At 35.2% G+C, this 16033-nt stretch overlaps 1 protein-coding gene across 2 annotated transcripts in view; it reads left to right on the top strand.

The window, feature by feature from the left end:
* The first annotated feature begins 2184 nt into the window (after positions 1 to 2184).
* The window catches only part of LOC143238488 (uncharacterized), a 93501-nt gene continuing 79652 nt past the window's right edge, over positions 2185 to 16033 (top strand). For both annotated transcript variants that reach the window (XM_076478763.1, XM_076478762.1), the window contains exons 1-2: positions 2185 to 2733; positions 13809 to 13910. In XM_076478763.1, coding sequence (XP_076334878.1) covers positions 2694 to 2733; positions 13809 to 13910 — 142 coding nt within the window. In that variant the 5' untranslated portion in view covers positions 2185 to 2693. The remainder of the gene's footprint in view (positions 2734 to 13808; positions 13911 to 16033) is intronic.

The following is a 16033-nucleotide window of genomic DNA, read 5'->3' as shown; positions in this document are numbered from 1 at the left end:
ATTTGGGGTTACCTCTACCGGTACACTGTTTGTGTTTCACACTTTATGTCTTTAAAGCTTGTCAAGCTTTAGGGTTACGTCTACAAGTAAACCGTTTGTATTTCACACTTTATATAAGTTTGTGTATTACACTTCATGTTCTTTTAGCTTGATATTTGGGGTTACGGTTACGGGTACATCGTTTGTCTTTCACACTTTATGTTCTTTTAGCTTGATATTTGGGATTACGTCTACAGGCACACCGTTTGTGTTTCACACTTTATATCCTTTTGGCCTGATATTTAGGGTTACGTCTACAGGTACATGATTCAGTGTGTGTATATTATGTTTTATACCTCTTTTTTATTCAATAATAACTATTATCGTTGAATATTACTATTTGAGATCATCTGAACAATCTTTCATGACTCCCACAGCTAAGTAATATCATTTCGATGTCTTTTAAAGTATGTTTTTATGTGCATGACTCTTGTCGCTGATAAGACTTCATGGGAGGTTTATCTTCGAAGTTTTAAAATGTTTTTTTTCTTCAAGCTTTTGCTAAAAAATTGAAAGAAAGTGCACACCTTCTGCAACTCTGTACATTTTGGGTCATCACTGGTTATAAATACGGTATTACAGTTGGCGGCCTATATTGTTAAGTCTGAGATTAGATAATCGAGGTGAACACAGCTCACAAAATTAATAGAGTGTGATTCCGCGAGAAAAATAGTTATTTTATGGTAACCAAGTTATGAAACAGATCGCAGTTAGCGGAGGGGCATTAAACATATCCAAACAATATTATAAGTCTGCAATAAAAATAAATCGTAAAGTGAGTGATTTTTATAAAGATGGTATATGTGATTCGTGAAGTGAGTGATTCTTATAAAGATAGTATATGTGATTCGTGAAGTGAGTGATTCTTATAAAGATAGTATATGTGATTCGTGAAGTGAGTGATTCTTATAAAGATGGTATATGTGTTTCACTGTAGTTTTTTCATAGCATTCTGTTTCATATCGTTCTAATTCATAGCACTTTGTTTCACAACAGTGTTTCATATCATTCTATTTCACAACACTGTCTCATAACGTTCTGTTTCATGAAGGCCTGATTCATAAAGCCAAGCGCGTAAGGCGTGCGACTCGTAAAGATGAGGTGATCGCGGGTTCACGATGGCGTCGCGCCATAAAGATGCTCGCCCTCCCAGCCGTGAAGTGAGTGTTATAATGTGACGATCAATCCCACTATTCGTTGGTGATTCGTGAGTAGCCCAAGAGTTGGCGGTGGGTGGTGATGACTAGCTGCCTTCCCTCTAGTCTTACACTGCTAAATTAGGGACAACAGTGTTAGCACAGATAACCTGTCTCATAACGCTTTGTGCGAAATTGTTTCAAACACCAAACCTGTTTCATAGCGCGATCTTTTGAGTAATAGATATGGGCTTCGCTGACGTTTCTTTTTCCTTTCAAATATAATTCACTTTTTGTCACATATGTTTCGCAGTGAGTTAGTGACCTAATATTTACTCTTGAAAAATTTGTTCTTCCAAAATTATATTTCTTATCAAAGATAGTCTTCTAATATTTAATTTATGCTGTAATTGTTCAAATCTACTTCAGCGATATTTGAAAGAAATAAAAAAGTAGAAATCGAAGGCTGACAACATTCAGCTCAAGCTGCGCATGCCCCTAAGATGACAAATAAAATGAAACAAAAATTGTGGATTATACAAAAAATATTAAGTTCGTCAATCTCCCGTAAGGAGGCGACAACAGTGTTTAAGTACACCATGAAAACACCAAATAGAAATTTTAATAATGAGTGTGACTGGAAATGTTAAAAACAACAACAACCAAAACACTGAATAGCATAATACTTAACATTGAGGATGACGAACGTATGTGTTTAGGGGAATATGGCGACAAAATTTAAAAGTCGTATTTGTTTAATATCGTAATAAACTTATGAACGAAGTGTAAATCCACACCTAGTTGAATCAGTATATACGTCACAGTATCTTTAGTTGGGGATCTTTAACATGGAAACGCTATGTAAGCAGGCTAAACTCGATCACAGCACGTGCTCCCGAGAATATTTTGTAACGCCGCTGCTCTCACACCAAATATGCTCGCCCTTTCAGCCATGAGGGCATTATAAAGTCAGGGTCAATCCCACTATTCGTTGGTAAAAGAGTAGCTCAAACGTTGGCGGTGGGTGGTGACCACTAGCTGCTTTTCCTCTAATCTTACACTGCTAAATTAGGGACGGCTAGCGCAAGTAGCCTTCGTGCAGCTTTGCGCGAAATTCAAAATAATCCAAATAGACCGCCTTCAGAGTACTACCATACATTGCAGCCGGTACGCGTGCGCTCGTTTCCTGCGGGGATGCTGTGTCCCGCTGGGACTTGGTGCTTGTGACGTAGAGTAGGCTTGGAACCGGAGCCCCGTTTATATTGAATAACACCCCGTGCTACCCCACACTCACTCATCGCGTCTGTCTACGATTATTACTTTCATGCGGCGAATTCAGTTCATTTTGGCGGACGCTGTCAAGCAGACGACGTAGGCTTCCAGAAATTTTTAAAAAAAGAAGCAATTTTTCGTTAAGAGGATTCTAACAGCAGGTTATTGTACGGTGGATTTAATTAGACGTTTCGGAGGTTTAGAAGCTGTTATCTCTCTAGCTCTCCGAGTTGTCGCCACACGACCATGTCTCGGCGAAAACAGGCTAAACCACGCGCGTTGAAACGTAAGTAACTCGTAAATCATGTACTAGTTAATCCTGATTTCTGGGATATATCTTAAAAGCAATACTGCTTTGTAACTAACTACGTTTTCTTGTTTGAACAGGAGTAGACCGTTAATATTTGTTTTAACGATATAGGTAAAAATAAACTCCCACTGACTTACGATACTATACGTTGTGTATTAAGGGTATGAGCACTCAATATTATTATCAAAACCAAAACCTGCTGCCACATGACCTTAAATGTTTCACTATATCCATACAAAAATTAGTTGGGCTTAATTTAAACTGCCACTTTAAATGAGGTCCTGCACGGCCAGGTGGTTTAGGCACTCGACTCGTAATCCGCGGGTTCAAATCCCCGTCACACCAAACACGCACGCCCTTTCAGCCATGGGTGCGTTATTTAGGTACGGTCAATCCCACTATTTGTTAGTTAAATGGTATCCCAGAAGTTGGCAGTGGGTGGTGATAACTAGCTGCCTTCCCTCTAGTCTTACACTGCTAAATTAGGGACAGCTAGCGCAGATAGCTCTCTTCTGGTTTTGCGCGAAATTAAAAAAAATAAACAAACTACTTCGATGTGTGGCCCAGTATATGTCGCTAAGTTGATCATTTGTTTAAAGAAATGTAGTTTAGTTCGATATGGTATTTTTAACTGATACAATAAGTTGACATCTGTACTTCAAGCTAGTTAACAATGCTAAGAAGTAGCTGAATTTAACAGTATGTGTGTGTGTGTGTATTTAACTGTTAATGTAGCAGTTGATATTTATATACTTCAGCTAAGTGTTAAATGATATATAACACTGTTAATTTAACGTACTTAAATATACATATAAACCAACTTATCCTCGTGTGTGAACTTTTACTCGACAAGAATTAGTGGTAAAAACTCAAGCCGTGATTTTATATTTCGCAGTCAGTACAGAACTATCCCAAGTGACTTTCTTTTTCAGAATGTTTATTTGACGAGTTGCGCATAAAATCTGTAATCAGGTGAACTTATTCTCGGCATACTAGAATAAGGATCAAAGTTTGTCATGAAACTGGTTAAAGCCGGTTATTTATTCGTACAAGAATTCCGAGCTTGATTTAAGTCAAATGTCAAAATATTCTATACGTGTGTATCGTATTATTAATTTCCAAGAACTAACAATGCAGTTTTAGATGTCTAGTTAAACTAACAGTGAAGCAGACATCTAAGTTCAGTGACCATAACTTCATACACCATCTGGTTCTTGCTCGAATTTCCACTTTATTATTTCTACAGTTTAGGTTGTTAGATATATCTACATGAAACTAACAATTATACAACTCCATAAGGCGCAACGCCACAAACATTTCTAAAAATTTGCTGAGTATAAAGGCAACCTGTTGTTTTCACGCAACCGTAATTGTTGTTTCTGATTTGTATAACTGACATAAAGTTTTTGTTGTTTTTAAAGGCGGGAAATTTTGTGTATTAGCCAGTACATTTCTGTTTTATCCCTGAAATAATGATATTTGAAGAACTCGTTAAATCAACTAAAGAATTTCTTGATTCAGTGTACACAAACATAAAAATACGGTAATTATTTCAAGAGTTCTATTACCACTATCATTAGCAATGTTTTTTTTTATTTTTAATTTTGAGAAACGTGTTTAAACGAAAGAGCATATGTCATTCTCATAAAAGTTATTTCTTTTTGAGGTGTTAAAATTCTTGAAAAAACAAAACAAAAAAAACGAAAATTTTCAAACAAGTACAGTTAAATTTTGTGAAGAAACACCAGGATTAGACACTTACAGAAAGATATTTATATGGCTTCTACAATGTATTAACTCGTTAGCTGTTTTATGTCGATAAATTAGACATTTTTCTTCACCAGTGGTAGAACTTTCAACGAAGACGGAGCACTCGGAGCCACTCTGTCGAGTGCAACGCCCTGCCATTTCTTGAAACACTCTAGAATTATCTTAAAGTTCCATCTCTCCATATTACATGATATTCATTTTTAACTTTGTATGATGAATACTTAAACGGATTAAGTTCGTCATCATGTTCGAATTACTTGTGTCTTACTGTTTAACAACTGTAACAAAGTTCGTAAGTAATGCTAACTGTTGGTTGTGTTTCCCAGTGCGTCATACGGACAAAGACGTTTAAAAAATTCGGTTTCGATGGCTCTTGAGTGCTTTTAACATTAAACCTTGGAGTTCATTCCCTGTAGTTGATAGCTTAGTTAGCCCATTGAACACTTTTGTGCTTAACAATAACGAAATAAAATACGTTATTTTACTTCTGATTCTAATCTCGAATTACCGAGTCCACCGTAAACTGAAAGAAACAATCGAATGAATACAAAGTCTACTAAACTGAGAATTCTAACAGACGAATTTTGTGCAGATTTAGTAAAGTAACTAAACCAGTTTTAAATAATACTTCGATATAGTTAAAACTACAGAGATGGCTTGTTAATATTAACCGTTATGTTTTTATCCTGTTATTATCTTTATTTGGCTGAAATGTCTGGTTTTACTAGTTTCATATCATTTGTTGGTTAAAAACATTTGTTAAAATGTTATATACTCTTAGATAGTGGGTCTTGTAACAGTGAATAATATAAAAAATATTAGAAATGTTTCCTTATGAATTTAAATAAATATCTACCGGGACTCGTTAGGACGATTAAAATATTTAAACTTAAACTGAGTTCGAATCCTGTCACCAAACATGCTTGCCTGTTCAGCCTTGGGAGCACTATAATGAAGCTGTGAATCTCTCTCCTCAGTAGTGAATTCAGGTGATGTACAGGAAAAAATTCCCTCGTCCAAAAAAAGAAATTCCCTTTGAAGTAATATTTTCTTCATTTGATAGTAAAGAGTAGCTCAAAAGTTGGCAGGTGGTGTTGACTAGTTAAGCTCCTTCCCAATACGTTCTATCGCTTCAAAATTATGAACAGCTTGAGCAGATAGTTATCAAGTAGCTTAGCACAAGCTTCAACAACCAACCGTAACTATTGACACCTGGAGACATGCAGGTAGAATGAGGGCGTCCATAGTTTGTCTTTGGGAGTGTAACTATATTCACTTCTTTCACTCATAGGTCGCCTGTTTTAATAACTCACACTGCATTGTCTGTCAGCTAGTCAGCTGGGAGATGCTAAAATGTAGTTACATAAGGGACTTTTAACGTTGCAATTTCTACTGTCGTGATGTCATAAAACGTGCGCGTGCCATGAATCACGAGAAGAATTATGCACTCTGTAGACTACAATACAGCATGACACAGGAACGTTAAAAGCAAGAAATAAAAGTATTTATTACTCTTAATTTAGGTTTTATTCTTGAAACAGAACACGTATTACCTTGTACAACTGACAAAATAAAGCAGGATTTCTATATTAAAGTCGTCAGTTTGGTACACTAGACTGTTTCCTCTATGTATAACTTTCTATGGGTGTCTAACTATTTTGGGGAGAGGAGGGGCGTAACAGGTTTCTGCAAAAGTTGAAGGAAACACGTCCTCCGAGTTTGTTGCCTCTTTGTTCATACGAATATTCACTCACTCAGCAGTAAGTATAGGTGAATTTTTTTTAGTCTTTTAATGACGATCTCGATCAAAGATTGTTCTAGGATAAGGATTTATAAGATTATTTAAATATTGTTGTTCAGAGAGAGACAAATAATTTTTAGGCTTATATCGCGAGACCAATAAGTTTTTAAGCTTATAACGCGATACCAATAACTGTTTTAGGCTTATAACGCGAAACCAACAAATTTTTAGGCTTGTAACGCGAGACTAATAACTGTTTTAGGTTTACAACGCCAGACCAACAACGTTTTAGGCTTATAACGCGAGACCAATAAGTTTTTTAGGCTTATAACGCGAATGCTTGTAATTGTATTAAATAATTCATTTGGACTGTATTTATTTACGTTATTATAACATTTTTATTCATTTTTTTCAAATATTTGAACTTTGTACAGGTACGAAAGGTTCAGTAAAAAAAGCAAAACAAAACAGGGTCTAACGTAACAGTTCAAATTATAAGCGCGCCCCGCTAATACAACGGTATGTCTCTGGATTTACAACGCTAAAATCAGCGGCTCAATTTCCCTCGGTGGGCTCAGCAGATAGTCTGATGTGCTATAAGAAAAAACAAACAAATTATAAGTTACCAAGCAACAAAAGAAAAAAAAAAAGAGAACGTATTCTCTGTATCTTTCGAACTATATGCCTAAAGCCCAGTAAGGTAAAATAACATAATAATAATACAAGTTAAAACATTGCAAGTCATATTATTATTGTGACTTGTTAATATAAATATATGATCAATAGTAAGTATAAATAAACGGAAGTAGGAAAAAACTTGTTAGGTTAGTTTTCTTATGGCATCAAAGTCAATACATGACTTGATATTGTCTCTTCTTTTAATGGAAGATGACCACCAAAGGTCCTGATGGTTGCAATAGTAGTAAGTGTTTTATTAAGAGGGTTTACCAGGTACTCGTCCTGCTTCTGTCCTTCATCTAAACTTAAAAGTGGCTGTGTTGAATCAGAGGTACTGACCCAACACGCAAAGTGAAAAATCGGTACTACAATGTCAACTAGGAATGGAAAGCCTAATATAATACGTGATGAAGAGTTTCACCTACCTTGGAAGAGATATACGGAGAGATAAAGATAGCCATTTAGATGTTATCAAACATACGAACATCATCAAGGCTGGACTCTATAATTTTTTGTTGTACCTGTCCTGCTGTATGGTTGTGAAACGTAACAGAAGTGCAGAAAAGACGGGTAAAAAAGTTAAATGCATTCCATATGAACAGTCTGCGTCGACTATTGAAATCTTCATGGAAGGATAAGATACAAAACGCAGTTACTGATGAGTAAAGGAAGGTGTGACTTGATGGATGTAGTCAGGCAAAAAAGAGTAAGATGGATGGGGCACACTATAAGGTTGGATGACAGAGTGAAACAAATGACGAATTGAAAGGTGGAAGAAGAAAGACCAAAGATCAAGTAGAAAAATATATTGAGAAAGACATCAGTGGAAGAGCTATCATATGGGAAGAAATGGTAAAATGGCACTGGATGGAAGAAAAGATCGTCATTGAACGGAGCCCAATGTGTTGGGTGTTACAGGATGGACTAAGTGCTATGTATAAGTAATCAGTAAGTGTGAACAGGGAATCCACGAGTTGGGTTAATATCTCCAGAATAGCCATATTTAGAAGCTGCTATTGCAATGTCTTCTTCAATTTTTCTTTCTCTTTTCGGTACTATAGTACTTTACAATTATTTAAATTAATTATTTACGTTATTTAAATCGGTAGTCAAAAGTAAATTAATGGTCTTTTGATCTTATGTTGGCTTGCATTTTTGATCGCCTCAAAACGTAACTGAACGCGATTTTATTGCTCGAATTATAACTATTTACGTTGTTTTAAAGCTTGTGGATAAGCCTGACAGCAGCTTCAATATTCCAACTAACATTATTAGAATATTTCCATCTTTGTTGTTAAGATGTATGATTGGAGAATGATCAATCACTACTTTAGGTTTGCCACAATCGATTGGATTCGTTGATTTTTACAAATTCAAGATAATTTCCTGTATTTATTTACATTACCTGTGTGTTTTGTAAAACATTAATAGAACTTCTAAATAAAGATTTCTATAGGTTTAATCTGTAGAATGCTGCCGAATAAACTCCTTTCTTTTAGCATTGTGGGCGTGTCAGTCAATTCTGTTACAGTAGGTAGGCTGTTGCTGACCAACACTTCTAAATTAAGGATGGCTGTGCCTGAAATTGGAGGTTTCTCATCTGGCCACGTGTCGTTCGAGCTAGAAATACCAAAAAACTAGATAGTCTCTACTCTTCCTCTACAGTGTAATCTCAGGTGTTTTGTATATTGTTGTTGTGACAGCTTCTACTACTTCCTCCTCCCTACTGAGTATTCTGACGTTATATTGCTGATGAGTGACGTCATGGCCAGATGGATAAGGCACTCGATTAGTAAACTGGGGTTCGCGGGTTCGAATCCTCGGCGCACCAAACATGCTCGCCCTTTCAGCCGTGGGGGCGTTATAAAGTGTCGATCAATTCCATTATTCATTGGTAAAAGAGTAGCCCAAGAGTTGGCGGTGGGTGGTGATGACTAGCTGCCTTCCCTGTAGTCTAACATTGCTAACTTAGGGACGGCTAGCGCAGATTACCCTCGTATAGCTTAGCGCGAAATTAAAAAACAAACAAATACGTGACGTCAATCAGCAATGTTTGGCGTAACAGTCGTTTATCACAACAGATTCCCACACTTTTTAATTGAGTATGTGTCGGTGGAGGGGGTTTGGTATAGAATGATAATAAACCTCTTATTGTGGATGGTGGGTTGTAAGACGTTGTTGACTATCTGTCTTCCGTTTGTTGAGTAGTTTAAAATAAAAAACGGTAGCAGTTAGGCCTAACAGGTTTGCTGTAAGTACGAAATTACAAAAATAAAAGGATTACAGTCGTTAATGGCAATCACAAAACTTCGACAATGCAACATTAAAACTTAATCCGCAAAACAAAAGTAATAAAGCACCAGTATTTCGAAACACGTTTTATCTTTCCAAATAATAGTATGTATAAAACGTACTACGTGACCTGTACTTAACAATAAACGTGCTTTAAATCCATTCTACAAAGTTTATAGTATCACAATATTATGATATCTAACTCCAGACTTCTCTATCTCCAGATCACAAACCCAATGTTTCTATAACCTTCACAGTATAGAGTGAAACATTCACGTCTACTCTTGTTTCAGCTTCGTATGTTTTCCTGTAAAACACATACAAATCTAATATTTCAGTTGTGTCTGTATAAATAAAAAAAGTAAAATAAAAAATGGGCATATCCCTGATAGCACCACCACCACAGGTAAACTAGAACTTTCAGATCCAACTTTTCATCTTCTCATTATATTGCAGCTGGTGCCATTGTCCTATATATCCATATAACTGGCTTTCATGGTATTTTTCAGATTCAAAGACTTCTTTGTTATTTTAATGTAGCCCTTGGTAGTCGTTATGTTCTGGACTTAAAAATCATTACAACCATAACAAAGACGTTTTGTTATGTTACTTGCTCGTTTTTACTTCTAACGTTACCTTTAATTTATAGATGTAAACTTTAACAGTTCATTTTAGGCTATCGATCAAGACACTTTATGCCTGATGTTTGTCCTAAATGGTTCTGGTACACCGATAGGCGTTCAGTGTTTTCTTTGTTCTTCTGCCATTACCAGACGCACAATGTCCACAGGCATATATCATTAAATCTGTGGCTGGATGGAACAAATTACAGAAAGGAAACAAAAATGTTTAAAATATCAGAGATTCTTTTAGTTACCACAATATCAGTTTGCTGCCAATTTATTTGCTCCCTTTAAACAATCTTTATGAATTACTTTAGTGGAAAAATATTTTTTTTCCATACCCGATTCTTCTTATGTATACTTGTAGCACATTGGGCTTTACCTACAACTAGTGACATAATGCAATGCCATCGTTATTACTAAAAACCAACCGATGCACAAGGTAGTCATAAAGACCCTTAAGGAATGTCTGATCCAAACTCTGACTCTCCTATGTCACTCCCTGGGGGTTCTAAGAGCATATGCTAGGCTTAGTGACAACTGGTTCAGTGGTTCACCACTTATGATTGGACACTTACAGACTTTTGTGAAATAAGAGTTTATGTATAACATTTGTAGTCGAAATTATTAAATCTTAGCTGTTGTTTATTGTTTGTAAAAGAAAAGTTATCCATTGATATGTTTATAGACCGACCGGAATTCACGTAACCAAACGTTTTATACACGAACCAATGATTCTTCAATCAGCTAATGTAGCTATTTCTAAACAGATAATTATTATTACTTTTCTTCAACTGCTTTATTTATTAATTTTATCTGGTGATTTTTATCTGCTTTACCTGCTGTCTCTATGCCTTGATTACAAAGTGTTATCTCGAAAAAAGTTGTTCTTTCTATTAAATGTAGTGAAAATGGAATGGATTTCAAAGTTAAGTATTGAGTAGGGAAGAAATAAATAGCTTAATTTCTTGTTTGCACGGTCTGCTATAATGTTTTCGTTTCATTTTTTCTCTGTTAAGTACAACCAATAGAAGGTTTTAGGCCAATTGTGTGATTTTGAGCCAGGAATCTCTCGTGGACACTTTCATTCGCCTAAAACATCCTTTAGGTGGGCTGACACTTTATAAAATATAAGGAAGTTAGGTAAAAGGAGAAATATTTAGTTTACTTTATAATTGTTGCTGAAGTTCGTCTATATAGGTCCATGTTAAGCTGACAAGTTGTTTCTTTTGCACTTCGCCCCTTGCTGGTACAGCGGTAAGTCTATGGATTTACAACGCTAAAATCACGCGTTCGATTCCCCTCGGTGGGCTCAGCAGAGAGCCCGATGTGGCTTTGCTATAAGAAAAAATACAAACACACACACAGAATTTTGTACTTTAAACAATTATATCCAATATATTCTTTTTTCCTCGAAGCTAGTTCAAAAAACTACGGCTAGAATACCATTCGTGTGTTGAGCTACTCTTTCTGGCAAACAGTACAACTAATGTCAAAAATTACTGTGTATGTGTTTTCTTATAGCAGATCATATCAGACTATCTGCTCAGTCCACCGAGGGGAATCGAACCCATGATTTTTCCTTTGTAAATCCGTAGACTTACCGCTGTATCAACTGGGGACCCAAAATTTATAATTGATGGTTACTTAATTATTCAGAATTTGTTATTGTTGATTATTGTTAGTTTGTTTTTTTTCTTTTGAATTTCGCTCAAAGCTACTCGAGGGCTATCTGCGCTAGCCGTCCCTAATTTAGCATTGTAAGACTAGAGAGAAGCCTGCTAGTCATCACCACCCACCGCCAACTCTTGGGCTACTCTTTTACCAACGAATAGTGGGATTGACTGTAACATTATAACGCCCCCACGGCTGAAAGGGCGAGCATGTTTGGCGCAACGGGGATGCGAACCCGCGAACCTCAGATTACGAGTTGCACGCATTAACACACTTGGCCGATTATTGTTATTTAATGACATCAGTACTTTGTAAGATAAAAAAAAGTTTAATTTAGATGTAAAGATTTTAATTTCAATTCGTGAAGCGGTGTGTTCTGCAGGTTTAGACAAAGAGACGTCATGTACATTTTTTATTATTAGTTTTCGTTATATCCCTGATTAGCTGTTGATACCATGTAAGTATCGACGAATTGCGAAGTACTTTTGATTTTACTAGTTCAACTGCTATCGTCCCAAGTTATTTTCAAATACGAATATAATACGTTTGAGTAAAAACAACTGATGATACTTTGCAACCAGGTCATTTATCTTTTTGATTCTTAACAATTATTCATAGAGTATCCAGAAAAGTCAGAGACTCTGCAGAGATATAGATGTATACGCGATTTTTTTTTCGGGTAAAAATTTTAAATCTTCAATGATATAAATTCAAAATCACGTGCTACCATCTTCCGGTTAGTTTTCACTAATATTCATCAATAAATAGCTGATAATAACTCGCCCTTACAGGAGTGGCCTAATGATTATCGTGCTTGTTCTGTGAATCTGGTGATTCAAGTTCGTGTTTGAATGTCGCAGATTCACGTTTTGTGCCCGTAGGTGCGTTATAGTAGCGACAGTCAAATCATTCTGTTTGGTCAGACTAGACTAGTTCAAGAGTTGCTAATAGGTTAATATCTACCTCCTTCCTTCTTATTTGTCGGTTTAAAATTAGGCCTATGTGCAGACAGCCGTTTGTGCAACAAACACATTTTTTTTAAACTGGGTTTTAATGTTTTATATCATTGTAACTCATGTTAATGGTATTGCTCTACGTGTCATATAATTACCACGTATATAGCACATGAGAAATGCTTTCGTTGGGATTGTTATTTTCAAATTCGTTAAAAATAAGATTTTACTCGAAGAGGAATTCAAACCCCATTTGTTAGTGGAAAACATCAACATAGATATACAAAAATCTTAGGCCACTACGTCATTTCTTCAATTTCAATCTTTCACGTGCCATTACGTCATCAAATTTAACCCAATGAACTGAAGAGAGCAATTCACCATTAAATCTGTCAAAACAAATGGTAACCACATTTAACAGATGTGTTACAACTGTTGCCTGGTGACTCAAGCTGGTACTTACCAATAGAAGATGGTTTCGTACCGATCATAATTTATTTATTCTATATTTTATCTTCAACAAGGATAATAATAATAATCATAATTTTACCACTTCTTAACTTATCATTTCCCTTAATCTAAAGCAGATATGACGATGTTGCTTTCAATGTTAAAAACTATAATAACAGTGACGTTTCAGCGGTAAGTAAGTGGACTTACAACGCTAAAAATCTGGTTTTGATATCCACGGAAGACAAAGCATTATCCCCCAACCCCAGCGGCTCAGTTGAAGGTCTGGAGGCGTATAACGCTAAGAATCTTGTTTAGATACCTAAGAAGGGCGGAAGAAAGCCCCCTGCTCCAGTGGTACAGCGGAAAGTCTGAATGCTTATAACGCTAAAAAACAAGTGTTGATACCTGTGATGGGCACAGCACAGATTAGTCATTGCGTAACTTCGGGTTTAACTACAAAAAAACAAGCCTTTTAACTTGGTTCAATTCTCTACTGTGCCTCTCGAATAGTAGAACTATACTCTAGACAATTAATAGGCTTACAGACTATTTGCACCATGGTTACTTTAGGCTCAATAATACCATATCTCGTGTTAAATTTAAGTCAATTTCTATTATAACTTAAATGTAGGTTACGACATTTACCACCACAGATTTTGTTAGACTTAGCTGTTATTCTATCCTGTAAACATAAGCTTTTATGTTCTGTAAACTGCCATATAAACTTTTCAATGTGTATTGAGTGACATTATTCAATAATAATAATACCCAGGTAAATGATAAACCAATTATAAAATAACTTATATGTCTCTTTGTTTGTGTCGTTATGTATCTATTCGCTTATGAATGCCCCTTTCGCTTATGTAGGTAGTAAACTGGATGAAGAATATGCTGATCAAACCCCTGATGAGGAAGAGTCTACACTAACGCCTCTCTCCGGCAACAGTGGAAACCTCAGTGCCATTAGAGGTTAGTATGTTAACTTCTAATCATTAAATCATTAGAGGTTATTCTGAGTAATTGATATACTTTCATTAGCAATCCCTTTTTATAGCGTTAACTGTCAGTACCGCTGTTTATAAGTTAAAAGTACGATTATTCTGAGCCCCGTTATATTATTTTGATTACAAGAAAGAAAATGAACGTGGTGCCTTTTGCTTGGATGAATGCATTGAAGAGGAGACACTAGAAAAAAAAAAGTTTGGTACTTCACGTTATTATTTCGTAACCGTTTGGAAAATTCGGCATAAAAGAAAACTTGTCATAAGGAGTTTTCTGTATTTTTTATTTGTTTACCTTAAATGAATATTAAACAACCCTTCACGTGACGACTAGCTTTAATGGTAGTGAGTTCAGGGTAAGTGATAATAAATAGTTTGTGAAGAAGTTCGAAATACATGTTTCTAAACAAGACACATACAAATTGGAAAAATAATTCGATTTCAATGTTAAGAAAAAATAATATATATTATTTTGATATTTGAATTAGTTAAAGGTGATGTGAACGATACAATAACCGATACATGCAAGTATTAATTCTGATTTATTGGAATGCTAACGTCTTTGACAATGTTGGACACGAAACATTTGGAAAGTCTTAACCAAATAAACTTTACAAAACTTAGAGTCGTGTTCAACATAGTAAAATGTAACTGTTTTTGTTGTTGTTCTTTTTTTTTTGCGGTGAATAATTTTTTTCCTTATTATTTGTAAGACATAACATACCAACGAATAATGTAATTGGAATATATTACATCAAAGTTACGTTTGCGTTTAAAATTTTCAAAATACTTATGAACTTCAGTGTGATATATTAGAGGATTTTTATTTCTTTATTTTGAGAATTGCCTTATTTGCTCAAGGATAAGGAGGTTAAAGAAAACAAGTTTAAGTTCACCTATAAGACGGATAGTTAGAGGATTTTGGAAGTATAAGATGGATAACTAGAGTATTTTGCACCTATAAGATGGATAGCTAGAGAATTTTGCTTGTATAAGATTGATAGCTAGATTTTTCAGCTATCAGATGGATAGCTAGACAATTTTTATCCTATAAGATGGATAGCTAGAGAATTTTGCACCTATAAAATGGATGGATAGATGATTTTTCACCTATAAGATGGATAGCAAGAGTATTTTGCACCTATAAGATGTATGGCTAGAGAATCTTGACTTATAGGATGAATAGCTAAAAAATTTTCATTTTCTGCTATCCAAATGAATTTAAAATCAATATAGAATACTGTTGTTGTTTTTAATTAAACTTCATGCAGCCATAAAGTGAATAATATATATTTTAATCACGAAACTGAAGCGTGTGATTAAAATTATTTTCCAGTATCTTGAGAAGAAACGTGGATAACTAGCAATTAAACCTTGAAACTCTTGGATCATACAATAGTTAGATAATATCGTCTTTGTTTTATTGTCGTTTATTCGTGCCACTATCCAATAAATCTTTCTTGCTTTCCATTTTAACTGTAACGTTACCTGTTGAAACTGTTGACTTTCTTGTACTTTATTTTTCTTTTTCGCTTCTGTAAATATGCGTGTAATTTTAGTTAACTGTTTAGGGAGTTTTGTTAACAAGGGCGAATAAAAGTAAAATCCTCTTATAACTGTCCACATAAATGCTAGTGGGACGTATCGTGCATTCCAACTAACTTTGTAATGGCTTAGTACTCGTTATGCGAAGCTTAGTTAATAGGGTCTATAAATTCTTCAGAACGAAGAGGTTCTTTCATAAGAACTTACAAGAATTGTTTGGGTTAGAAAGAATTTTGATTAGAGGTACCGCTGTTCTGCTTTTAATATTTACCTTGAAATGATTAATTTCTGTTCGTTTTTTTTTTTTTTTTTTTGTAAAGAAATAATGGTCGGTTTAAGGAACACAGAAAATATGATAGCGAGAGAGACAGAAAGAAACGAACATACGAACATTGAGAGAAACACAAAGACAGTGTCACACGCACTGTCAGAACTGATGTGGCACACACATCTTGAGAGAGAGAGAACATTATTTCTGAATACTTATATTAATTAGTTTAATAAACTTTGACAAACAATTATTTTTATCTGTCACACAACGACTAG

This window comes from Tachypleus tridentatus, chromosome 13 (assembly GCF_004210375.1).
Source record: "Tachypleus tridentatus isolate NWPU-2018 chromosome 13, ASM421037v1, whole genome shotgun sequence".
Taxonomy (NCBI): Eukaryota; Metazoa; Arthropoda; class Merostomata; order Xiphosura; family Limulidae; genus Tachypleus; species Tachypleus tridentatus.
This window is presented reverse-complemented; position numbering and strand designations above follow the sequence as displayed.